At 35.8% G+C, this 27,489-nt stretch overlaps 1 protein-coding gene across 1 annotated transcript in view; it reads left to right on the forward strand.

Moving 5' to 3' along the window:
* Positions 1–3,017: 3,017 nt before the first annotated feature.
* The window catches only part of lamb4 (laminin, beta 4), a 31,901-nt gene continuing 7,429 nt past the window's right edge, over positions 3,018–27,489 (forward strand). The window contains exons 1-28 of the mRNA XM_088923575.1: positions 3,018–3,048; positions 4,102–4,259; positions 5,458–5,593; positions 7,242–7,315; positions 7,792–7,980; positions 9,338–9,401; positions 9,975–10,189; positions 10,659–10,779; positions 11,017–11,205; positions 11,727–11,906; positions 12,709–12,821; positions 12,933–13,012; positions 13,533–13,686; positions 14,178–14,309; positions 14,676–14,864; positions 15,344–15,459; positions 15,982–16,099; positions 17,010–17,187; positions 18,158–18,301; positions 19,589–19,820; positions 19,906–20,063; positions 21,936–22,160; positions 23,416–23,633; positions 23,785–23,881; positions 24,337–24,706; positions 25,642–25,802; positions 26,068–26,270; positions 26,791–26,994. Coding sequence (XP_088779701.1) covers positions 3,018–3,048; positions 4,102–4,259; positions 5,458–5,593; positions 7,242–7,315; positions 7,792–7,980; positions 9,338–9,401; positions 9,975–10,189; positions 10,659–10,779; positions 11,017–11,205; positions 11,727–11,906; positions 12,709–12,821; positions 12,933–13,012; positions 13,533–13,686; positions 14,178–14,309; positions 14,676–14,864; positions 15,344–15,459; positions 15,982–16,099; positions 17,010–17,187; positions 18,158–18,301; positions 19,589–19,820; positions 19,906–20,063; positions 21,936–22,160; positions 23,416–23,633; positions 23,785–23,881; positions 24,337–24,706; positions 25,642–25,802; positions 26,068–26,270; positions 26,791–26,994 — 4,449 coding nt within the window. The remainder of the gene's footprint in view (positions 3,049–4,101; positions 4,260–5,457; positions 5,594–7,241; positions 7,316–7,791; positions 7,981–9,337; positions 9,402–9,974; positions 10,190–10,658; positions 10,780–11,016; positions 11,206–11,726; positions 11,907–12,708; positions 12,822–12,932; positions 13,013–13,532; positions 13,687–14,177; positions 14,310–14,675; positions 14,865–15,343; positions 15,460–15,981; positions 16,100–17,009; positions 17,188–18,157; positions 18,302–19,588; positions 19,821–19,905; positions 20,064–21,935; positions 22,161–23,415; positions 23,634–23,784; positions 23,882–24,336; positions 24,707–25,641; positions 25,803–26,067; positions 26,271–26,790; positions 26,995–27,489) is intronic.

A 27,489-nucleotide genomic window follows, 5' to 3' on the forward strand; every position in this document is an offset into this window, starting at 1 on the left:
CAGACGGCGACCACGATCCCATCTTTGTGCCATAACCAATGAAGAGGGTTGTGGCGGTGGAGGGAGCGGCAGGAAGGGGCTTGTCAGCTCTTCGCCTGGTATCAATTTTGTCGATCCAGAAAAGGAAGGCTTCCAGAGAGGGAAAGTCGAGGGGGAGGTGGATGATGTGTTCCTTCAAGTCTTCAGACAACCCTCAGTGGAACTGCCGAATGAGTGAGTCTTGCTGCATTTTTTTATACTACGTTTGTCTTAATGTGTTGTGTACCGAGCAGATAAATATATTTCCCTTCTTCACTGTTGCCCCTATATTAATCTACTTGATGTATTCATTTTAGGTTTTAATTTTAATATAATTTGGGGTGGTAATAGTTGTTCATCTTCACTCAGTATTGAGCTGACATACTATACATTTACACTGTCATATAAGTAATCATAAATCAGACCTGTAGTTGTCAGATTTGAAAGAAACCTTATCTTCCTCACCACACAGCCTAAGGGGGAAAAATTGCTTTATATTTCAGCAGGATTTAGCTGTGCCTTTACATGCTGAAACACCTTTTTCTGAGCAAGTGTCAGTATTCCACTAACCGCATCAAACAGGTAAGATTGTGAGAATTTCACTCACAGAACAAGTAATTTTATTAAAGCACTGAGCCTTTTTTGCACATTTTAAAGAAAAATATAAATTGCTAAGCATTAATTTTATTTTTGCTATAGACTTTTCCTTTAATTATTTGCATAAATTAGTGTTGAATTGTTGAAAATTGTATATATATAGTTGTGTATTTAAACGGAATTAAAATATATTTGTTACCTTAAATATATTTATATATTCTGCTTTATTATTTTGAATATTGCTGTTTTGCATCTTGCTTTTAAAAATGTATGCCCAGCATAGAGGGAATCCTGTAAGTTAATATTTTTAGATTAATAATGCATAATTTGTGTGTGAGTTTAGTTTGTGTTTAAATGTATTATCATTCTTTATTGTTTTTCTTTATTGTTTACCATTTTACTTTTTTGTAGTGGAATGGGTTGAATTTCCTTTTGTTATATAATTCTATAACTCTTATGCGACTATCTAATTTACTACTGTGTGTTAGGTATTTTTGTTTTACAGGACTAGATCTGCACCAAAATGTCTATTTTACCTTTTAAAATATTATGAAGTTTATTTTCTTTGTATGAACACTATGTCTGTTTCAACTGTAAATGGGACATAGACAGCTGGAAGTAGAGGGGGGATGGGGAGGGATGAGTTTTCATCCCTTTGGGAAATGTGGGTTCATTTTTCAGAGTGAAAAACACTACATTAAAAAGCTTCAAATTACTGGTCCACTCCTATTAAAAGCTCCTTACTCTCTTAGTATTTTTTTTCCCACTGGTATCATTTGTAAAGCTTAGAAATGTGTTTTTTCCTTGATAAATTGTGGAATCAAACATGGAAACCAAGTACTTGAATTTACGTTCAAATTAATTTTAAGAACAACAAATGAATAGTGAAAACATGTGATTAAGACTCATAAATCCTCCTAGAGCAGAATTAACCATGTATGGTATTTTAATTACATTTTTTGATAAGTACCAAATTCTTGTGTAATAACTTTTTGTGTCACAGTACATAAAGAAAATAATTTTTATGGTGCTGTGTGAAGGACATCATTCACAAACCCCTGATATCTTTGCATTCAACATTATTTCTTTCTATACAAAGCAAACAAAGTGGTGGATAACTGCTGCTCAGCTACAGTTAAGAGACATAAACCAATCAGAATAACTGTTCAGTAAACTGCTTATTCCTGGAAAGGGTATTGACAACCGTGAAGCATAGGGTGCTAGATAGGACCAAATCATGAATGGGACGCCAGTCCATTACAGGGTCTGCACATGGAAAATTTAGAGACACCATTGAACCTACACAGCATGTTTTGAAAGGTTTTAGGACCCACATGAATACATGGAGAACATATACACTTCACACAGTAGGCATCCAAGTCCAGAACTGTATCTAGAACTCATGAGTCGTGAGACAGAACATTAAACATGCCATACCAGCATGCCTACCCAGTATTAAGCCTTTTTATTTGAAAATAATACATATTTTGTCTTTAAAAATGTTGAATATCACTGTGATTTCAGCTTAAGGCATTGAACTTAACAAGCAGTAAAATGGGTAGTTACAGCACCTGGTGAAAGATTCCTGAGAAGCAGCTTTTGCAAACACATTAAGTGGTGCCCTGAAGTCACATTTAGTGAAAGTATACAACTTTCATTGCAATTGCCTAGGCTATTGCTTCTGTCTAGTGCTACATTCCTTACCCTCACATCTGTCCCATAGAGAAACTGTAAATATTCGGCAGTGGCTTACAGTATATACTCTATATTGGCAATGAGTGTGTCACATTTTATTACAAAACCCTTTTAACTTTTAGTAAATTAATTTGCTTTTTAATTTATTTTGAAACAAAGTAAATGAGTTGCAAGTATATTTATTTGTCATTTTTGTGTGTTTTTGATAGTTGATTATTGTATATCTGTATACTATAGGTACTTTATGAATATTGCCCAAGTGTGTTGTACTCATTTAAATATGTTTCTACATTTCTCACTTTTATATACAGATGCACTCAGGAAATAGCAGGTCATTTGATGTTTTCTGTCATTTTCAAAGTCTGATTCTGATTCTTCACTCATTAAACCTTCTGAACACTCCATTCTAAGTAAAATGTCTTCTTCTGATAGATTTCTTTTTCACACAGATCCTATGCTTGACAGGGGGATAGAATGTTTTAGGACATAGTCATGTCATGAAGATGATACAGATTATTTTAATAGCTGTGTTAAAATAACAGATTCTTCATTTTGTATTCTTGTTTTTCTCTTGGAACTCTTATAGTTAATGGCTTAAGTTTTTAGTTAAAACCACAAAATCATGACTGTCTTCATAAAATGTGTTATTGTATTTATCAGGATTCATTCTTTTTTCTCTCTACATTTCAGCTTCTAAAACACTAAAGATGGCAGAAGTACAGCTGCTCATGATTTTTTGTAAGTTCTTATATAAAGTAGGCCTCGACAAACCCTACATATTCTGTGTAATGGGTTGACTACATTAGAAGAGTTCACTACCCATAGATATATTTAAAATCTTGAGCAGAAAAGTGGCACAGTGGTTAGCGTTGCCTCATCGCAGCACTGTGGCCCTAGGTTCAATTCCTGGGGTGCTGTTTGTTATGAGTGTGTATGTTTTCCCTATGCTCATGTGGGTTTCCTGCTGGCACTCTGGTTTCCTGCCACATTTCAAAGACATACTGTACTGTACTAGTGGGTCAATAGGCTTCTGGAAAAATGGCTCTGTTGTGATTGTGTGTGTGTTTGTGTCTGTGAGTGCCATCCAGGGTGTATCATGCCTCGTGCCCATCGCATGCCAGGATAGGCTCCGGCTACACAGCAATCCTGTACTGGATAAAGAAGTTAGAAAATAGTTGGATGAATGTAAAAACTTATATAACAACACAAGTATAGTATGAGGGAAATTTACAGTACTTGTCTGTTTTAAGAAAGCAGCTTTGAAGATTGAAGATGTGGGTAAATATAATTAAAAAGCAGCTTTCTGTGCTTAGAAAATCAATGGTAGAATTTTTACTGGCTGGAGTTATTTGTGTAGGATAAAAATGACTGCAAGTATCCCTGCATATAAAGTATGTTGTAATACATTTGCTAACTCTGCCTTCTCAGATGATAAAGGTTTATTTTAAATAATATGTCAATATAGTACATATATGGTTTATAACAAGACTTTGAGTGGAAGTAACTTAAAGTTTCAATTACAATGCTATTTTATTTCTGAAAAGTGTGCATAATCCTTCACCACTGTCCTTTGCCTTTGCCGATTTGATTAAAAATAATAAATACACTCAAGCTTAATCCAATATACTGTACCTTTTTCAAACTTCATTTAACAAAGATAAGCCAACAGCCTTACTTAGACATACTTTACATTGGTAATCTCAGAGATGTACATAATTTAACACTTTAAATAACGTAGGAATTATTTTTCACATATTGGAAAATAACAATAATATTCTTCTGTTTATCTAGTGCTGGTGGCCACAGTTCACACTCAGGAAGAGTGTAGTGTCAGTTCATGCCATCCTCCACTTGGAGATCTTATGATAGGTCGCAATGCCCAGCTCTCTGCATCTTCAACCTGTGGATTAAGTGGTCCACAAAAGTACTGCATTATTGGATATCTGGAGGTCAGTATCATTCTGAGAATGCAACTGAGGACAAAATGGGAACATTTTCTGAGTCTTAGAAAAGATACTGGTTCATTTAATTAAGTGATTTTTTTTAGATAAAAAAGACAGATTTTTAGTGTACTATGTTTCTGCATGATTATTAAGACATCGTGTGTGTAAGGCCTATAGATATTCTATCAGCAATATAGCAGTTCAAATCACAGCTATGTTAAAGCCCTGACTAGGAACAGCTTGAGCTCAACTGGCTTTGACAAACTTTTGTATTTGGTTGGAAAATAGTCAGAGTTCAGTATAACACTGTGTCTCTGCATGATTGAATCAGTCTATGATGTTAATGAGTTTCAGTCTTCCAGGATCTAGCAGTAAGATGGAAAGGCTATCAAGGCATAAAGACAAGAGGCAACTCATGAACTCAATGCCAAACAGTTTGGTGACATTGCATTTCTCAGTAATTACAAATTGAAGACCAGTCCTGTGTATGTAGATAAATGTTTGGTAAATTTAATGGTATAATAGGGCCCTTTTGCATTTTTACTCAATTTCGCTAAACTTATTCTTCACATTTTCAACTTTTTTTGTACTCATGGAAGTTAAAGAATGCATATTTTCACTAGAATCTGACCTCTGGGTGTTATTCTACCAGTGCATTCTGAAGGCTTGTTCAGATCTGTACCTTTTCTCCAATAGCATTCCATAGTGCTAGTATATATACTCATGATTACATGAGTCCTGCAATCAAGACCTACATTTCTTTTTCATTATTTATACTTCATTATTCATTAAAGTAAATGTAATTATAACAATTTATTCTACAAAAAACTATAGTTTTGTAGCAGCCTTGACTGTACTTTCAAATTAGATGTGCACTGACCTAAGATTATATACATATAGTTTCAGGTTTTTACACTTTTTTTTTTCTACTGGTATTTGAAGAAAAAAAAATACAGCTTTCTGTTTTTTCTAAATCCTGACAGTTTTTATTTAATTCCTGAGCTCATGGTGATGCCATATTTTCATTTCCAAGTATTTCACAGTATTGAGCAACAAAAAAATGTTTTCTTATAAATTTAGTGTTTTAAAGGCTAGTATATCTTATCATCTCTAAGCATTTTGATTTATTTTTAACTGAATCTTTTTTTCAATCATTATACTACAACTTTCTTACATAAAGAATGTTATTTCTTTTATCATGCAGGATGAGCAGAAGTGCTTTACATGTGACTCTCGATACCCATATAATCTCTACAACAACCCCAACAGTCATCAAATTGAAAATATCATCACAGCTTTTGAGCCAGATCGAAAATTGAAGTGGTGGCAATCAGAAAATGGTATGTGTTATCTGTTTTTTTAATACACTTTTTAAATAATATGATATCAGACAAATGTGAATCTCGTTCTCAGTAATGTGTCCTATACCTGAGTCATGGTTTTCATTTAAGAAAAACAAAACCAAGAAATTACAACACTTTTGAAGACTTGCAAACAAAAGGAGGCCATTCAGCACAATTGGTCAGTTAGACAGATAGCAGTTACAGCGATTGTTCCAAAGATTTCATCTAGCTATTCTTAGCAAAAAATATGGTAACCTATGAAGTTCTTGAACCATTTCCATCAGGTTTGAGAAAGAGAGACGGAACTGAAAAAGCCCTTGATAAGATTTTTAATGATTTGTTGGTGGTTTCTTACTCTGGACCACTTAATATCCTTCTCCTTCTGGGTTTATTTGCAGCTTTTCATCCTGTTAATCATAAAATAATACTGGAGACATGGAAATTTACATAGGGATCACTAAAACTTGCAACGCCAAGATACAGTTCAGAAACTCCTTAGGATTACCAGTTTTCTAGTATATTTTATAACTAAAATGTAAATATATTTTCGGGAAAGTCTTAATAAAAGATTAAGATAAACTGATTGGTTTCTGCCACACAAAACATTACTCTTTGTGGCCAAAAAGTTCAACTTCTTTCTGTCCCAGTGAACATTCTTTCAGTAAATTCTTTGTAGATTGTATAGGTAAATATCTATATACAATAAAGATTGTATTTGGTAAACTTGAGACAGGCGTCAATGTTCTTTTAGAGAGCTATGGTTTATTACTGGTTGTCCTCACATGAAAACCCTTCCTGTTCAATATTTTACTGATCTCTGAGGCATAAATACTGACATAAGCCACATTGAAAAAGACCTGCACATCTCAAAAACCATCATATTTGTCAATATAATCTCTAAGAAAAAACTAAGATTCCTACAAAACCTTTCTTGGCATTGTTACTTTGTTAGTTTGACTCCTATTTGACTTGTTGATTCATCCTAATGTCTGTCTTTCATAATCTTTTGTATTCCTTTTTTGTCATCTGGTCTTACATTTCTTATTGAGGAAGTTGTCTTAACTTTGACAATTGCTGTAATATATAGTAATCTTCACAGAGTCTACTTTTTTGAGTAGCATTATTTCTTTAGGTCTCAGAATCTAAGCAAGGTCCTGGTCAGTACTGGGATGGGAGACCTTTTAAAAATACTAGTTTGCTGCTGTAAGAGGCAAGGGGTGTTGGAAAACTAATAAGTGACACCTCGTTAAGGTAATGAGACAGGTGACACTCTGCTGTACAGTAAGTGCTATTCTACAACTAACTGTTAAGCTGAGGTACTGGTCATGAAAGATTTTTTTTGTTTGTTTAATTTAAGAGATAAGTCATTTCCCACTTCTCGACCGAAACTTTTTTGTAGTGAGGGTTCCTGAATATACTGTAATCATCCAGATGAGCTCTGCATGGTGGATGAAATGGGCTCCCTCCTTTGTAAAGCACTTTGAGATTTTTAGATATGAAAATTTCTATAGAAATGCAAGGAAGTAATCATTATTGTTATTTAAATTTACTGAGGTTTCAGGATCATATCTCATTATGTGGTTCTACATATCATACACAGCTACCACATTCTCAAAACAATAACTTTTTTTCTTCTTACCTGCAGGTGTAGAACATGTCAGTATCCAATTAAACTTGGAGGCTCTTTTTCAATTCAGTCACCTTGTTCTGACATTCAAGGTATTGTTGTGTTTTTAAATAAAATGTACTGTACAAAAGTATCAGACTCCAGGACGCAAAAATGAATATTTGCTCATTAAAACAACTTCTTAAAGCATTTATAAACTAATGGAGTATATATGGATATATATATGTCTATATTTTATTTGTAGAAATTTGGAATGTTTCAATGATTGCTTAATGATGGACTGGCATCCCTTCCAGAGTTATCCTACCTTGCATACTTTATTCCCCGCATGATCCTGAATTGACTTGCTTGCTATTTGATGTCACTTGCTACTTGATACTATCTGACTGCTGGAGAAACAAGAGCTACAGAATCTCGAACCACATGATAGCATGATTTCAGAATTCATATAAGAACCACTGGCCTTTTGCACTGCCAGTCAGGGTTCTATTCACAGTCCTGACTACCCTACTTTCCTTAAATAATAACCTTGTTCTCATCACAGAGTATTTTCCCCAATTCCTAACAGACTTTTCGTCCTGCTGCTATGCTAGTTGAGAGGTCAAAAGACAATGGGAGAACCTGGAAGGTGTTCAGATATTTTGCCCAGGACTGTAAGGCCTCATTTCCCTCAGTCCCAGAAGGTCCATCTGATAATCTAGAAGACGTCATCTGTGATTCAAGATACTCTGGAACTGAGCCATCCACTGATGGGGAGGTAGGCTATTGACCTGCAAAACGTGATCATATACATTTATGCAACTTAACCTCAGTCCTTTAAAAAATTCTTCATGTGAATGTGGTCTATCTGAATCACTGTTTTGAGTTAAAGATTTAAAGTTAAAGAGAAGGCAAGACCTTCCATTTGTTTTGTGTGTAAATACTGTAGACAATTGTCACACAAAAATGTTACTCCAAGCAGTCTTAGCACTTTTCAATGACTTGACTTTGTGCAATTAAGGCCTAAAATTACACATTATCTATAATAAAAGAGCAAATGCAATAAATGAAATACAACACTCAAATCTAAAAGATGGGATGAAACAATTTAAACTTAGTTATTGAACCAAATTACAAAGGATGAAAAAATCCTGACTGATTTTCAATAGGAAACGTGACTCCCCTAAGTATTAATAATCTGGCAGCACTTATACATGCCAATGAAGAGAGCTGGCAAAAGAATAGGCCAGTCACTGTTGTCTCTTATTTATGGCATTGTAGAGCTGGTCCCACAGATGTTCTCTTGGAATCAGATCAGGTGAAAATCTTGGGCACAGAAATAGCTTGACTTTGATTTCTTGAAGTTGTATAGTTGTAATGCTAGCACTGAGTGGTTTTAGGTTATGATGTTAGAAGATAAATGTTTTTGAATAATATTTCATGAACAGAAAAACTGTTGTTCCAGGACTCCATCAATGTTTCACTGAACACAATGATTGCCCTCAATCTACCCTAAAGAGAATGGTCAGCATACATACTGTAGTTTTCGTCATGTCTCTTAAGAGTAGAAACCTTAGTTATTATTTTCCATGGCCTAAGTTCAATGGACATGATCATGTACTGTAGAAATAAGGTGAGGCACTTTTTCATCAGATTTCGTGTATGTTTAATGTAATATTTTAATATTGTTATGTTAATATTCCATATGTAACAAGGGTTTTCTTTACTGTAAGTGTTACCTAAGACCTCAGGACTTCCACCTGGGCTGGATGATGAAACCTCTGTTGAAGGCAGGGCACTAACAGCCCACTGGAACAAAGCGAAGACTGAGTTTATGCAAGATAGCTACTGCAGTCTGAAAATGTTGCCCTTTAGACTTAACAATAGCTGGACTCCAGGGATTCATCACATGCTCTAAATCATGAGTACTACCCTATAAAGGTAGTGACCAGTAACAAAGGGAATGGGTCAACAGTTTTATATTTTTAGGCATATGCCTTTAAAACATTGCATCAAACACGCAGTACATGAAGACCATAATGATTAAAGTTAATAACGTTTGTTTATGTTCCTCAGGTCTAAATGGATTTAGTTTAGAAAACTAGAACAAAATAAAAATGCTGATTGTTTTGCAGGTAGTTTTGAAAGCCTTGGATCCCAATTTTGAAATTGATGACCCATATGCTCCTCATATACAAGGTCTGTACAGTATTATCATAGATTAATGATTTAAATAATACTGAGAGCACATCATTGACATCTAATGTTTTTAGATTAGTACATTCACACTCCCAAAACAACTGTCTCTCAAAATATACAAACAAGTATGCAGAGGGTAGTCAGAGCAAGTGCTTTGATGTAGAGAATTAACCAGCTCTCAAGCCGTGTTGTATTTAATTCTTTATTAATTCTGCCTATTTAATCAATTTTTCCTTGAAAACATGGAAATTGTACACACATAATATGGTGGTCCCAATTTTCCATTCACTGATGATGTCCAGCTTCAGTATAGAGAAGACCATAGAATACAGTAGGCCATTTCGCCCATCATAAGTGTTTCTCTATATGTCATAACCAGTACTGGTTAGGATCAGCTCAAGTAAGTAAGTAAAAAAAAGAAAAAGAAAAAAAAGAAAACTTGAACTGCATGAACTGAACCCAGAACCCTAGAACCACAAGGCAGTAGCACTGAATACCTGACCACCAAGTCACTCCTGTTGACCAAATTAGGCCTATGTTCTTTGATGTTTAAATACATTTTATCCACTCTAGAGCTCATAACCCTTACAAATCTGCGAATAAACTTCACAAGGCTTCTCACTTTGGGTGATAATCTGCTGGGAAGACGGAAACGCAACCCTCAGGACAAATATTACTATGCTTTGTATGAAATGGTTGTACGCGGGAGCTGCTTCTGCAATGGCCATGCAAGTCAGTGCATACTGGTGGACAACACAAGAGGCGATGTGTTCAGAGACCAAGGGATGGTAAGAATCGTATTAATTCATTAATACAGAGGTCTCTACTTCAGTTCTTCACAGCCAGATGGCTAACTTGACTCTTTGAATCATCTGCTTTTAGGAAAAAATGATAAATCTGTTCAATCAAAATCATAAAAAATCATTCAACCTCAATTTCAGCAATCTCACCTTCTGTACTTACGTGTGAAGGTCAAAGAGTGAATGCATATGTGTCTCTCTTTGGCAAGGATTATATTCATATAATTTCCTCTTGGTTCAATTAACAATGCTCTTGGATAAAACATTCCCATTATTTAAGATCTGAAAAAAAATGAAAGCAGATAGTTGAGATGAGAGTACCTATCAATGTTTATAACTAGTTTTCAGCTGTTTTAACACATTTCTTCCTTGCAATTTATAATATCTAAATTCAAACAAGATTTTATATGTGATCATTTTTAAGAAAACTCCAAATAATGTTTTTCTTTGGCTGCAGGTCCATGGCAGATGTGTATGCCAGCACAACACAGATGGATTAAACTGCGAGAGATGCAGAGATTTCTATAATGATGCCCCCTGGAGGCCAGCTGAAGAATTGAACACACATACCTGTACAAGTACAAAAATAAAATTGATTAATTTATCAGTTTAATCAGTGACCTACAAACCACTGACACTTTATTTTTAATTACGTTGGAACACGCACCTTATGACTATTAAGTGGCCATTTCTAATCAGCAACAATCTCGGTTTAAAAAAGGTTTACTGCAGTTTAAGAAAAGTGAGGGATTTGTTTACTTTCATAATCACAATACTGTACTTAAAATAATATTGAGTAAAACTTCTCTTTCCAGAATGTAACTGCAATGGACATTCGGAGAAGTGTCATTTTAACATGGCACTGTATTTATCCAGTGGCGGAGTGAGTGGGGGTGTCTGTGATGACTGTCAGAATAACAGGGCTGGACCAAACTGTGAGCAGTGCAAACCCTTCTATTATCAAGACCCACAGCAACCTCTGACTGACCCTCATGGGTGTATCCGTATGTAGCCAAATTTCATCTATCCATTTTCTAACGGCTTTTTTGCAATTCAGGGTCAGGGGTGGGGGGACAGAACCAGAACCAGCAAGCAAAAGGTGCAAGGTAGGGTACACCCTGGATGGGATGCCAGTCCATCGCAGGGAAGACAGACACAATCACAATGTGGTCAGCAATCCTAACCACTGCACCACCTTGCTTCCCTAATCAAATGTAATTTTCTTCATAATCTCTGTCACAAAGGGTTGATTCAGAATGTGTATGGGTAAATATCTACATAAGAATTGCCCATACATAAACTCCACCCATAGCCTTTTCTGTTGTCTTGAATTAATGGTTTTGTGCTGTATGACAGTAAATCAAGATTGAACATTCCGCTCTCATTTTGATCATAACAAATAAATAACCTCATTTATTACCTTCTGAATGCCACTCTAGTTATTTCAGTGATGATTTTATTTTACTTGAAAATGTATTGAGAGCAGAACATGAGATGAGTTCATTTTCATCTGTTTTTAATACAGCATGTGACTGTGACCCAGAAGGTACTGTGAATGGTGGACTGTGTGAGGCTCGCACAGACCCCATCTTAGGAACAGTGGCTGGGCACTGCAAATGCAAGGAGAATGTGGAGGGACTTAGATGTGACCGCTGCAAGTCTGGATATTTTGGGATAAACCGAGATAATCCCAAAGGATGCCAGTGTAAGCAAGATAACTTTGGTGTTATTCAGTATTATTTTAAGGCTTTAAACTAATATGTCAGATATTGCTAAATAATTTGTTTTGCCCAAATGATGTTGAACACTATTTTAAAACAGAGACCACAAGTGATTGAATAACTTGTATTTTCTATGTGAACGATTCAAGACCGATAATGGGAAGAGCAGAGTACCTGTGGTACCATGTGAAGTTACTTCAGTAAAATAGATTCAGAATGGGTAATTTTCTCAATATGTTCATTTAAATTATTTTTTGTTTGAAAAATTTAGTTTCCTTGAGAACACTCTGTAAACCAGCTTCAAAAATATCAAACTCAGTGAATAGCAGTGAATGATGTAGAAATTTCATCATAATAATTTTTTAGCTTTTGCACCCTTAAAAAATAAAACAAATAAATAAGCAAAAACAACATTTCTGTAAAAAGAGACCAAAAATGATGACATTTTACAGACAGAAATAGACTAGGAAAAAACAGCACAATTACTCACAGCACTGGGCTCTTGATCCGAAAGTATCGGCACAGAGCTCTTCATGTGTAATTTTCAAAATTGATTAAAACAAAAGAAGTATCTTGGTCTAAAAGTCTCTACTTTAGTTAAAATGATCTGAAAAATATAACAGAGATGCAACCACAAATCACCAAATTGCACATAACAACCTATCATGTCTTTCTCAGCAGCATCAATTGATTCATATGCAAACAAACACTGCAATATCTCAATTTCATTCTCCATTGTTACGCATTGTGGAGTTTCTGTTGTTTTTAACATCCTGAGCTTTGCAGTTTGCAGGTGCAACAGGCTGGGAAGCGTGCTGATCTCTTCTCCCTGTGACCAAGTGACAGGAGAGTGTTTCTGCCAGCGCTTCACCACTGGACCCTTGTGTGATGAATGCTTGGTAAGCCACAGTTAGTTCTGTTTAGGATACAGTAAAGTACAGTGTTAATAATGGACTGAAAAAAACCTCAACTTTCTATCTCTTTTCACTAATAATTTGTCTGTTTTGCAGCCTGGATACTGGGGTTTAGGCAATTCAGTGCACATCTGTACTCCTTGCGATTGTGATATTGGAGGAGCATATAATAACATGTACGTATAATGTTTTCACAGTCATAATTCACATACTGTAACAAATACAGTGACTTTAAAATGTGTCATGGTTATTGCTTGCATTTTGAAATAAAATTCCTCATAGATTATGAATTTGACTAAACATTCAGATCTTATATAGGCACTTGCAAAAGTATGCGTTATAGTCAGCTCAACTCCATTCAAGTAATTAATGCCATGCTGATCAGTAAATCTGATCAATTGGTGTCTTCTCTCATTTGTTGCTATTGTCATGTTCGGAGTGGCTTGCATTTCTTGCTTGCCAGGATAGGCTCTGGCTCCCTTATGACCCTGAATTGGAAGAAACGGTTAGAAAAGGGTTGGATGGAAAATACATCCGATACACTAAAAATGTGTAGCAGTTCTTTTAAAAATGTCACTAAAAGCTCCCTAGACCAACATTTTAAATTTGTTTCTAGGTACTTCAGAAGTGCATTTTGGGGGCAAAAATATTTTTTTTCATAAATAAATTACATTTTTATCAATCTTATTTGTGTAGGTGCTCATCAGTAGATGGACAGTGTCAATGCCTCCCCCACATTATTGGCCATAGGTGTAATGAACCAGCCACTGGCTATTTCTTTGCTCCTTTGGATTATTACCTTTATGAAGCTGAACATGCTGCACCTATGACTGGTGGGCCCTCTCCTTTGGTTGGTATATTTTATTTATTTAACCTGTGCAAATCCTGCTCTTTTCATTATTCAATTTATACAATTTAGTAAATCAAGTGTTACAGTAATTCTCTCTTTCTAGCTCTACTCTTAAATAAAATGAAACAAAACAGCAGATGTTATTAAACTCTTATTAAAGTCTCATTTGATATTTTTTTCCCTGTGGCCCTTGCAGTTAAAATTATTAAAGCAAACCATTTTTACCAGCTCTCCACAGGGATTACAAAGTTAGACTAAGCATCCAGCAATGCTCAGCAATATATGGCACTGGAGAGCCAGAGCTTTGGATATATTCCTTAGCTTTATATAACATGTTCTAAGCTATTTTTGGTTGCTGTTACTTACTATGGCAATACACCAATTTAATTTTTAGATTTTAAATTTATGTTATTATTAACTGTATTTTACTATTAATTTCAGACAAAAAGACATTAATTTTTTATTGTCAATATTCCAAACTGTCTTTCCAGGTAAAACCAACAGCTCTGCCAAAGTGCGAGCATTATTTCCGCCAAAGAGGATATGACTTTAAGTACAAAAATGGGAAATTTGTCCTGACCAGAATAAATAAGCAGAATGTCTGGGAAAGGAGACAAGAGCAAGTAATTTTTAAAACATAATCTGAAAATTTTATGCATTTAATACTTCAACTTTTAATCAAGTACTATCACATTTTCTCCTGTGAAGGACTTTTCACATTATTTGTTTGTGATAAATACAAGGCTCTGGGATTATATACAAGGTTTCTTTAGTTTACATCCCATTGAAAACATTTTTCCCTCTGACTTTGTCCTTCTGTGTTTTTCACATTCTTAATGGTTGTTTTAAATTCCTGTAATAACAGATGATTATTCTGAAGTGACCTAGTTCATTTTGGAACACTGTTCAGTACTGTGGAATAGTATTTTGATACTTGTTGCTGACACTGGAAATACTGTATATTGTTTTATCTCATGGATCTTTTGCAGCAGAACACCATTTCCCTTGACCCAGGATCTCCACTCCAGCTTGTGTTTCGAGAGCGAGTGGCAGGCAGACCTGTCACATGGACAGGCCCAGGGTTTGTTAGGGTGCAGGATGGAGCAGGACTGAGGTTCAATGTCACAAAAGTCCCTTTCTCAATGCAATACTTTGTAGTGATCCACTTTGAACCTGAAGTAAGCATGGATTGTTCATTTTAATGATTTAATGAAAAATGAAAAAATCACAATATTTCTTGTTGGTTCTTTAAATGAATAATATTACAGGAATAATTTATACTTTATTTCTTAACTAACACCTGAAAATAAAAATGTCCAAAATAAATGAGAAATGAACACAAAATAACAATAATAATAATATTAATAATAAATTAACATTGATATATTTATAGTAGTTCAGGTGGGTAGCTGCGTCAGCATGCGTAGGCTGCAAAGGAACAAGTAATAGGTTTATTCCATGCTGGAAAGAGACCAGTGTCCACACCCAAAGAAGGCTTCACAGCTGAAACGTGTTTTCTTTCTTCTCTTTTCGGCATGGAATAAACCTATTACTTGATTTATTTATATATACATACTATATATCTGGGATTGGATTGTTTGAAAACATCGATACAATTTTATCAGAAGCATTTTTTAACTTCTAATGCATTCTTAAGTCCACAGATGACTGGACAGCAAACATGAAAGTCTCTGTTATAAGTTCACCTGTTGACGGACGCTGCCCAGAGGAACAAACACAGACCAAAACAGTAACTCTCTCTGGCTTGGCAAGGTAAGCTTCCCTTGTCAAAAATCCAATTTAATGCTACAAAAACAAATCACTAAAACCATATTAAGATGTCTGTGTCTATTTGGTTTGTGTAAATATTGTATTACTAATCAGTGGGCGCTACAGATTGTATTATGTTTCTGCATTTTCCTTATTCAGTTAAATGGTTCATTAGAATAATGTCTTGATCTGTTGCTTAATATATTTATCATAAAGACATGAAAAGGTTAACTTTACACATCAACAAAAATTACAAACAAAGCCTTTTGACCTGAAACTTGATATTTAAAGTTGAACATTTCCAAGATTGATTTTGTACCACTATGCACCAATCAAGCAGTCCTTCAGGGATATACTATATCTCACTTATGGTACATACCACAAATATAGCCTACAATTATGTAACCTCAATTTAAAAAAATATAAGCAAAATTAACAATTCTTCCTTTAACAATGGCCTATTATTAAGAAAGATAAAGTCAAAGTATTGTTCCTCATCATTATAAAATAACTGTTTGATTTCAGAATAGCCATCTGGGATATGCCCATCTGCTTGGACCTTGATGGGAGTTATCAAATAGATATCACATTTAAAACCCAATCTAATGCAAATTCTCAGTCATCCTTCACCCTGATTGATTCGGTAAGCTTGTTGAAATAATGTAGGTTATTATTTCATTCATTGGTATTGTTCCTACTGCAAGCCACGTCTCCTAGAGTACCTCCAGAACCAAATGTTCTAGCTTCTAAAGTAAAATTGTATTACAGTTTTACATGCAAGGAAAAAGTAATTCCACACACATAACTCTGTGCAGAAATTTAAAATGAAATGGAGTGCTTTTTAGATGCACATTTTAGATCCGATTTCCACTCCACAATATTTAGATTAACAACATACCCATAAATGGTTTATAACAGGAACATTTAACCTTAATACAACAGGAGGTAAATTCCAGATCCCAATCCTTAATCCTTCCTGAGATGAAAAACCGCTCCAGCTACTGCTGCTACTGCTACTAATAATAAAGAAATAAAACACCTTTCCAAAGCCAAGGACACCATACAATAGTGATAAAGAAGAAAAAAAGTACAGTAAAAAGGTGAATTCTAAGTTTATATCTGAAACTGAAAGAGTCAAAGAATTTGTATCTTGAAGATTTCGAGGAAGGCCATTCCATAACAATGGAGCAGCAACAGAAAAATTCCAAAATTTAGTCCTAAGTACAGTGGGCAAAGGACCAGCCTCAACTGAATGGAGCCTAAAGTAGGGAGTGTAAACATCAAGGACTTAAGATATATATGATAGAACCATATTATTAAGAGCTTTAAAAGTCAGTAACAAGATCTTATATTCAATGTATGACTTTATAGGCAAGCAATGTAGAGATTTAAGTGTAGGAGTGATATGCTGCCAGGGTCTGGTGTGAGTTGGAGACTTTTAGAAATTGCTAAAAATGTTGCTGCGCTCATTATGTGTAGCTCAGAAAACGTCTGTTTTGAGTTGATCTATTTTTGGAAAATATTGTTTAAGACAGTATTTCCTTGCTTTCCAGATGGGTTTAATTCCACAGATTGAGTCCCTTCAGAATTTCTGCTCCCAAAGTGATATAGATGAGTATCGACGGTACCAGTGCATTGAGATTGCATCTGAAGTCGGATCTCAGATCTTACCTAATGTGTGTGAGAGGCTTATTGCCAGCATGTCAGCTCGCATACACAATGGTGCTGTGTGTAAGTACTTGACCTGTAATATTCCAGATCTGTCAAAAAGTCAATCTGTGCCAGTTCAGCTTATACATTTTTTTTCTAAATTGGAAATTAATTGGATCTCTACCTCTATGAATAGTAACTGAAAGTGAGCAGTGGAGTTTTGCAGTGTACCTTGGCTCCTTCTCTTAATTTTCAAAATTAGACTTTATAATCCAGCTATCCAGGTCATTTTGTAACACTTGACTCTGTGTTATTTGTCCTTACACACTAGTTCTCAATTTCTGTGCTTCCTCTCCGTACATTTCTTCCTAATATTTGTGAAACATGACCCTCTAGTGGTAATATTGCTAAATACAATAAACATGCCAACACCTCAACAATACAGACATGAAATTATTCTTCTAAATTTGAAAATGGATTGTGAATTATTTTTAAATGTAATTGCATTTCCAAGTGTTGCACCTCTTGTCAATAATTACAGTCATTACTTGTCAGTAATCAAATGTGAATACCAAAGGAAGATTGTGTTGTACATGGACTTTGTAATGCTGATCATAAGTTACAGTATGACGTATGATTACAGATATTGTTAGAGTATTTTTACAGAATGGTTAGATGTAAGAATTAATTTAAATAAAAAAAGTATAAGCAAACATCTGAAATTCTTAATAATATTATCTGTCAGGTCTTAATCATTAACTATATTACAAAATGTATTCAAAGTATAAAAAATGAATTGGTTATGAAATCAAATTCTTAAAAGTCTTTGGTATAATAAGCTTTCAGTGCCTGTTTCAAAGTGCCTGGGTTTATTTACCCAATATTAACTGCTACAACATAATTAGCATACTTTCAGATAAGACAAAAATGTATATATCAACAAGATATTTACATCATTTAATGTATTATTGTAATTAAGTTAATTTAATTTGATGGTCAAAGGCCATTGATGGTCCTTTGAATAAATAATTTAGTATAAGTTTTTTTTTAGCCTGCAGGTGCAATGCAGAAGGCTCTGTAAGTCCTTCCTGCAGTAAGTTTGGTGGTCAATGTCAGTGCAAACCCAATGTGATTGGCCGATGCTGTGATACTTGTGCTCCAGCAACCTTTGGATTTGGTCCCTATGGCTGTACAGGTATGTCTCTCTTTTAAAACAATAGCCTTGCTACTGTAAATGTGCATCATTAGGTGAAATGTTCAGTGTAGTCTGGAAGGTTACACTCTAATATAAACAATAAAATGAGTATACTTTACTTTGATTATATCCACCTACTGTAGTATTACAGAGATCTAGAACCTCTTAATTCTGTGGTCTGGGGGTTCTGAAAAGTGCAAGACTCTTAAATTGAGCAACTGTGGTGTCAATAACAGAGGAGGTACGGAGGTACTGTACACAGCTTTCTTTGTGTGAATTAAATGACACACTGATGAGAAAAACGAAGAAATTTTCAGACGTACAAACTACAATATTATTCAGTAACAACACACACTAACAAACTAAGATACAGCCAACCATTATAGAGAAAGAGACTAAATCTGAAGAGAAGACAGACTTACACTACATTACACTACTATGCAAAGTGGTGAGTCAGGATAAAATAATCATACATGCTTAACTGACCCAGAACCATTAAAGCCCAGAGTCAACATAAAGATCTCATCCTCTTGTACCCAGCAAACTCAACCGCAGTATCTTAAGCAAAAGCAGCTTGTCTCAAAAAGAGAAATATGTTTGCTTTCTGGTCTGCACAGGCTGTACAAGAAAATCTCTCTGCCTGATCTTCAGCTTCTCGCCTTCTTAAAGTCCTTCGCAATCCTAATGCAAGCAACCTGGTGGGAAACAGTCCTCACAGATTGAACCACACACTCTTGAGTAACCTTATGAGTATGTGGTGTTGAATCTGGAACAAAAGGACAGAAAGGAAACAAAATAGAAAGAAAAGACTGCACAACACGTCATAATTAATATACAGTACAGTAGCTGTCCTATGAGTCACCATGCAATTCGCATACAGTTGCATCCCTATGCTCAAAGGAAGGATGCATCCTTACATAATCATAAAAAATCATCTGCATCTTTACTTAATCATAAACATGGTTTAGTTGGTAAATGCAACTAACAAAATGCTGAAAAACAGGGAGGGCAAGATTTTAGCATCTTGTGTCATGCTTATCAATCTCAATCTGCCAAAAGTGTGACTAATTGATATGATACAACCTCTTTCACAATACCGCAGATCTGTCAGTCACAGATCACGGATCAAGCTAATACACGGATAAAATGTTTTTAGTATACATGTTTCCCTTTCAAAAAGTGGGTCAGATCAGTTTAGAAAAGAAGCTTACCTTTCCAAATGTATACTGCCTTTGCAAAGTGTTTGCAACCCCAACCTAAAGGCTCATTCTGTCCAATTTTCCATAGCTTGTGCCTGTGACCCTCAAGGTTCTGTCAGCGAAATGTGCGATCAAGTGAACGGACAGTGTCTTTGCCGAACGGATGTTTCGGGAAGGCAATGCAACCAGTGCCAGCCAGGTTACTTTGGATATCCTAAGTGCCGCCCATGTCAATGCAATGGGATGGCAGAGCTCTGTGACCCAATAACTGGAACATGTCTCAACTGCAAGGGGTTCTCCACAGGGCAGAACTGTGAAAGGCAAGTAAAATGTGTAAAATGTTTCCAGAGATGTTAAAATGTATTTAAACAGAAATGTAGGATTAACAATGTCATGTATTTGTAGATGCCTGGATGGCTACTATGGGGACCCTGTTTTGAAAGAACCTTGTGAACCGTGTATGTGTCCAGACGCTAAAGGCAGTGGCCGCTATTTTGCACATTCTTGCAGCAAAGATCAGAATGCCATCCAAGTGGTCTGTAACTGCATAGAAGGATATGCAGGTCAGAACTTGTGTAATGTTTTACTTTTCTTTCTATATTAATTTCTAGGAGCTGTTATATGCACACTAAAGTAAAATACTTTTGCTTGCTATAGTGTACATTTAACAGAGAAAGACCCTTACATTATGTTACTTAGAGTGAATTTCCATTGTGTGTAAAATGACAATCGGCTATACTTTTCTTTAAAACTCTCAAGGTTTTTCTAGCTTTGTTCCTTTTTACTATAAAAAGTTGGAAGTACAAAAATTGTATGAGACTAAGTTGCAACCAACACTTGTGTAATGCTTCTGTACTGTATGAACTCCATTAACCAGTTCCAGTCATAATGATAATTGTATTATTATATGAAGCAATCAACACAACAATACATTATAAATATTAGTTCAGGTGGGTAGCTGCGTCAGCATGCGTAGGCTGCAAAGGAACAAGTAATAGGTTTATTCCATGCTGAAAAAAAGAAGAAAGAGAACACAACGTTTCGGCCGTGGAGCCTTCTTCAGGTGTGAGAGAGACAGGGCAGTAGGCAAAGGTAAAGTAGCGGGAGAACAAAGGTTGGGAGGGAGGAGGAGTGAGAGGCGGGAGCAGGGGACAGAAAGAGAGGCCAATCAAGAGGTGTGAAGTCAGAATGGGTGCAGAGAGGTGTGAAATGAAACTTCCAATGAATGGAGAAAATTTAAAAGAACAGTAGTCTGTCGTTAAGGGAAGGGAGAAGGTGTGATCCTAGCTGCAGAATAATTTTAGTTTCGGTGGTCTTTCTGATGTATGAGTTCGGAAAACCGTCTTTGAGAACACAGACGGAGAGATTAGAGTGGTCGTGGCCGTCAGAGGTGAAATGAGAAACAATGGGCTTGGAGAGATCTTTAATCTTTACAGCCCTGACGTGTTCTCTGAAACGGTCTCCGAGTCTCCTTCCTGTTTCTCCAATGTAGATGGCTGGGCATTTACTGCAAGAGATACAGTAAATAAGGTTGCTGGAGGTACAAGATGCTGTCTGGGTGATCCGGAATTGTCCTGAGGGGCCTTGAATGAGTGTGGTGGTGGCTGTGTATTTGCAGGTGATACAGCGAGCTCTGTTGCAAGGGAAAGTGCCTGGTGTGGATGGTTGTTGAGGGCGGTCAAGGGAGCTGTGAACAAGGAGGTTACGCAGATTAGGTGGTCGGCGATATGAGATGATAGGGCGATCAGAAAAGAGGGCCCCAATGGAGGGATCATCCTGTAGGATGGAAAAGTTGTGGTTAATGGTCCTGGGGATAGGAAGTGTGTTAGGGTGGTAAGGAAGCACCAAAGGAATGCGGTTGTTACGGTGGGAGCTCCTGATCGGGGTGATGGTCCGGGGGGCAAGGGCCCTGTCAATCACACTGCTGGGGTCTCCTCTGTTGATGAAAAATGAGTACATTTCGAGGGCTTGGTTCTCGAAGTCGATGTCGTCGCTGCATAATCGTCGTAACCTAAGGAACTGTGAAAAAGGAAGAGAGTTTTTAGTGTGGTTGGGGTGAAATGAGCTGTACAGGAGGTAGCTGTGTAAATCCGTGGGTTTGTAATAAACTGAAGTGGACAGTCGGGGGTAGTTGATAGACAAGTGGATGTCTAGAAACGGAAGAGTAGTGGAAGATATGTTAATCGTATATTTGAGGGATGGGTGGAAGTTAAAAATATTAAACATTTCTGGCCATTTCTGGCCAAAGTGAGCGACAATGCACATATACAATAAATGGTGTGAAAAAATGGCAAGTGCTATAGTGACTTTTTTAATGAACAAAATATTAATTGTTGCAATGTGCATCTTTGATTAAAAAATATTATCATAAATATGTTTTGAAGCTTTGTTAGTTGCAGCACAATGGGAAAATAAACTCTTTTTCTATGTTTCAGGCAGCCACTGTGACAAGTGTCCCTCAGGGTTCTATGGCAATCTGACGCAGCCAGGGAGCCAATGTCTGGAGTGTCCCTGTAATAATAATATAGACCTCAGAGATGAGAATGCCTGTGACAAGATCACAGGGCAATGTCTCAGATGTCTCTACAACACAGTGGGGCACAACTGCGAGTCCTGCAGGCCTGGTTTTTATGGATCAGCTCTGTCTCAAGACTGCAAAGGTAGTACAGTGTACATCCTCTGAACATATTGGTACAAAAGGGGGGTTACGAAAAAAGAGAAAATCGAATCAATTGATGATCGAGTGGATTAATCAATAAGTCAATTAAAAAATCATAACCCCCAATGTGTAAGGATTTTGCCAAGAACATACCCAAGCTATTAGTATAATTAGAGGCACATGAGTTCTTTGTTCTCTGGCATACCTTTGATAGAAAGGTATGAGACCTTAGAAACACTAAACATACAACATACAAGTCACTCTATTTACAAGTTTACAGTCAAGGTGTTCCAGAAGCCTTCTGTATGTCTAGATCACCCAGAAAAACCTCAGACTGCTATCAAGTATTCAAACTAATAAAGCCTACAAAAGCCAGAATAAGATAAAGCTGCCTTCTAAACTAAATAGAATACAACATGCCGTCTGTAAACCCAAAATAAAATGGAACCTACTGTATCTCCCTATTTTAATAATGCACTCATTAGGAGAGGCTGTTTTTAACTGAGGGATCCTAAAAACACAGAATAACAATCACTCTTAGCAAGGTTCAAATACTGACAAATATTGATGATCTCTCTCCTGGCACACACTTTATGTTCTGTGTCCTCCCGTCTCTTCTCTTCTTTCTTGATCTGTTGTGATCCACTCTCTTGTGTCTGCCTTTTTATCCTACATTTTTGACACTCTTAATCATTTACCCAGAACTTAATTAACTAATGTTTTAACTTACTTTAACTTAATTAATTAACTAATGTAAAGCATAAGATTATTTTGATCATTGTGTCTCACACCCAACACAAGTAAAAATCCCTTGGTTTGAAGTTCTCGGAAGTGAAAATGTTGACACTAGCTAGGTGTCACCTGTTGTGTCTACATTCTTAGAGACTTCCAAAGTCACGTACCATAACCTGTAACAATATACCTTTCATTGTGTCTTTACATGTTGAAAATATATTGATGCATTGTTAGAATTTGAAAATGTGTTCTTTTTTCACTGACAGGAGTAATTAAATAAGAAATCAAGAGTCTTTGTATCCAGTTTGGTGGGAAAGTATTTTTTTTTTGTCTGTTGAGTCTTATTACTACTTACCATTTACCAGTCATACATACTCCAGGACTCAAAAATAAAATTTGCCTTTATATATATCTCTCTCTCAGAATTATCATCTCTGTGAATGATGAAGTTAAATGACACCATTGTTCTCTCTACCTCCTGCATTGTGCTAAATCTATTTTTCTCTAATTACTGTTTTCAGAATGCTCTTGTGATGAGCTGGGTACTGACAGTGCCAGGTGTGTGGTTAATGGGGTGTGTATCTGTGAGCAGTCTTCTGGGCAGTGTCCTTGCTTGCCCCATGTGATTGGAACAAACTGTGATCAATGTGATGTGGGATACTGGAACCTGGAAAATGGTAGAGGCTGTCAGCAATGTAACTGCAATTCAGCAAACTCTCTTAGCAACCAGTGCAATCAGGTACAAGTCTTTTCAGCAATAGCTAAATATTTGGTATTTTCAATGGAAAGTATGCCTTGCTATAATATTATTTTTTTATTGCGACTATCTTCCTAAATATTAATACTCTCTTTTTTCCCATCTCCTGTGTCTTTTATTTTGAGCTGCACAGAATACTGGCCAGTGTCCCTGTCGACCAGATTATGGAGGAAGAAAATGTGATGAATGTGGGGAAAATTTCTTTGGAGACCCTGAGCTACAGTGTATTTGTAAGTGCAAACATGTTTTTAAGAAGTGCTTGTTATCCTGCAATGCACACTTACATCAGCTTATTAGTGTATAAGTGTTGATTGTAAAAAGAGACAGATGTTGCTACTCAAGTCACTTCTTAAATCTTAAATTGTTATCCACACAACCTTTTGCATTTCAAACTAACTTCAGTAAGTTAGAAACTTTCACCACACATCTCAAATCGCCACCTTCACCTAATTCCATTTAATTTATGATTTTTATCAGACAGGATTACGTACCATACACATCTTTTATGCTCGAAGTCTGCTTCTTGTTTGACACAATAGTGATGTGTTACTTTTGTGAGTCTAGTAGTGGCAGAAGGTAAATGTGATTAAATTAGTTTGTTCAGTGTCGTTTGAACAGGCTAGACTTTCTGAAGGACAAAGTTCATGAAGTAATTCCATGTAAATCCTTGTTTTTAATACAACAGCATGTGACTGCAATGTTGAAGGAACTGAGAAGCCAGTGTGTGATAAGTTCACTGGGGAGTGTAACTGCCGTCCTGGCGTGATTGGTGCCTTTTGTGACAAGTGTGCCCGTGGCTATGATGCAGAGTTTCCAGCTTGCACTCCCTGTCACCCCTGCTTCCTGCTCTGGGACAAAAACATCACCGGCATTCAGAACACTTTCCGAAGGCTAAACAGCAGCGTGTCTCATTGCAGTGACAGTAACATTACAATCTATGACAACAAGCTACAAGACATGGAGATCAAGCTCGCAGAACTGCAGGAATTTCTGAACACTTCAGTGGCTTCCTCAGATGAAATAGAAAATCTTGAACACTTCTGTGAAAAAATCAAGTAAGCTTCATCTGACTATATATATATTTTTTTACTAGAATTTTCTTCAATTTTACAGTGGCATACCAGGGCAAAGAAGTAGCAAAGTGTAAAAGAAGCATGGTAAAGTGTAATAAAAAGTGTATCAGAAAGCATAATTCAAACTATAGGAATCTATGGTAATTCAAGGAAAAAAAGCATAGTAAGTACTTTGTAAAAGTACTGACAAATGGTAATAAATTAACAGTAAAAATCAAGTTGTATGACACTGTATGAAAATTTACTATTGTAAACTTTCATGAGGAAATGGTTTCTCTTTTTACTGTTTCACATCTCCAGGTGGAATGTTTTGTTTTATTTCTTTAAGTGTACCTTTGTTTTATGCTTTGGTTAACTCATCTGTTACCAATGATGGTTGGGTTGTATAGACATGCATGGTTTCCATGGTTCTGATCTGAAATCTGAATTTGAAAATTAATTTAGAAGCTCTTGGTATGTCTTTAAATTGCTCAGGAACAATATCTCAAAAGTATTCAGTCATGAAGTTATTTTGAATCATAGGAAAAAAAATCTCCATGTATTTTGCACTTCTACTTTCAGTTCAGTGTGTTCAGCATAATGTGTACTTTATGATTTTTGGTACATTTTAGGAGTTTAAAAAAGCCACTTACTTTGGATATAATTTTGCACTTATAGATGCAATGAGAACAGGTTACCAAAACATTTAATGTACAGTAGTTCTGTGTATTAGAAGAATGCCACAAATCAGTTATAACAGGTTCCCTTTTCTGTTTGACCTTGCTGTATGAAAAAAACACTCATCTAGTGAACACAGCCTGCATAGAACTTAATTTTTTTAAATTAATATTTAATCATGTAATTTACTGTAAGTGAAACCAATATTATCAAGTATTTTGGAATTGTTTACCATAAATTCAAATGTACTTCTTTTGCAGCAAAGAAAAAGATGAAACAGATCCAAACATAATTTTTATGGACTGGACTTCATTGTTGAACAGTGATATTGATACTATTAGATATGACTTTAACAGGCTTTTTGAAGATTTGAAGGATAAAGTGAAAGCCCTTCCGAATTTTGACACAAAAGTACTGTTAAGTAAGTTCAAAGGAAAAAAAAATATTTGCATGCAATATTAAAATATTTCAAATGTGCTACCGAAGTGCTTAATATGTGATAAATGGTATTTATTAAGGAATTTTCTTGTATATTTGTTTAATAATTATAAAAGTAAAATAATTATGATTCAATTTTAATTCAAGGTTATTTTGTGCTAGGATTTAGTGTATTTTTTCAATACAGTATACAAATCCCAAATATTTATATGATCGTTGTGTATTTTTTTAATTTCATGTGATATTAGGAGCATATGATGTCACCAGAAAGCACCATACAGATTTCATGTTTGCGGAACAAAAGAAAAAACAAGCTACAACCCTCATTGACGAATCCCAGAATACAAGGGAAAAGGCAGATAGTCTGCTGTATAAGACATGTCTGCAGAATGACTGGGAGAGTTTAGAGAAAAAGGTCAAGGCTCTGACTGTAGCAAATCTAAATGAAAAAGTGAGTGTGATTATGAATGGGTCACAATTCTATGGAAAAGACCATTTTTATTCTCCAAAAAGTATGGAGTCTATGTAATGTCTGGGCGAGCACAAGCTCGCAGCCCTCAATTTCCTTGGAAACCAGGTGCATTCCCACAAGGAGCTGCATTCCATCCGACTATTCAGACTTGCTCAGGCCAATTATCCCAACCTCCTTCATCCAAATAACAGGTGCTTCAATCATCATACATAAACTCTGCTCTGCCACTGATTCGTGCTCTGTCATTGAGAGCTACTTTGTAGGTAGACCAATGTAGCGCTCAGCCTGTCTTTGAAGGACACTCTATTCCTCCTCCATCAGGATGTGCTAAACTCATTAATTTTTAATTTATTTTTACTTTATTGTGGTTTTCTTTTCTTTTCTTTCAGTTTCAAAGGATAAGGGACTAACTGTATGAATATCATTCTGTACTATATTTTAAAAAAAAAATGGCTTGAAAAAGCTTGGTTTGTGAACAAAAATATTTTGTTCTTCTTAGATCTGTGGCTCCCCAGGTGATGCTGAATGCTCCAAGGCAAGATGTGGGGGGGCTCTTTGTGTAAGCTTTTTTGGATACAGAAAATGTGGAGGTCCTGACTGCAGTGGTAGCCTCCCACTCTCCCAGAATGCTACTAAAACATCAAACCAAGTGGAAAAGTCCATTAATTATCTTCTAAATCAGCTACAGTATTCTGAGAAAGAGGTAAATTTCTAGTTTCAATTTTTTGCATTGGTACTAAAGTAATTTCTCAATCGCTCTCTGTAGAGTCAACTTCATCAAATTAATCCACTTTAAAACAAATATCAAAAGTATATACCTACTTATAAGTGTTACAATACCTGTTATTTACAACAATAATGAATCAATTATTGTTATCTTAATTTACTTAATTATCTAACATTTAGTTAAATGTTACAGTTAAATGTGACAGTTGTGACAGATCATTGTCTTGGAGCAGGTTATTGACTAGAATTTGGTAAGATGTAGAGATTGCAAACCATCCTGGCCCTAAGACAAGATGGGGTTCTTGTGTTGGAAGACATCATTGACAGCTTCTAATTATTGAACAAATCGTGAATTCTGCATTGTATCAGCAACTGGGGCAGAATGTCAGACCATCCAGTTGTAATCTAAACCTGAGCCACATATGGGTCGTGCATATGGGTTGTTGCTTGCATCATATTTGATGTGCAGGCA

This window comes from Atractosteus spatula, chromosome 8, assembly GCF_055471065.1.
Source record: "Atractosteus spatula isolate fAtrSpa1 chromosome 8, fAtrSpa1.hap1, whole genome shotgun sequence".
Lineage (NCBI taxonomy): Eukaryota > Metazoa > Chordata > Actinopteri > Semionotiformes > Lepisosteidae > Atractosteus > Atractosteus spatula.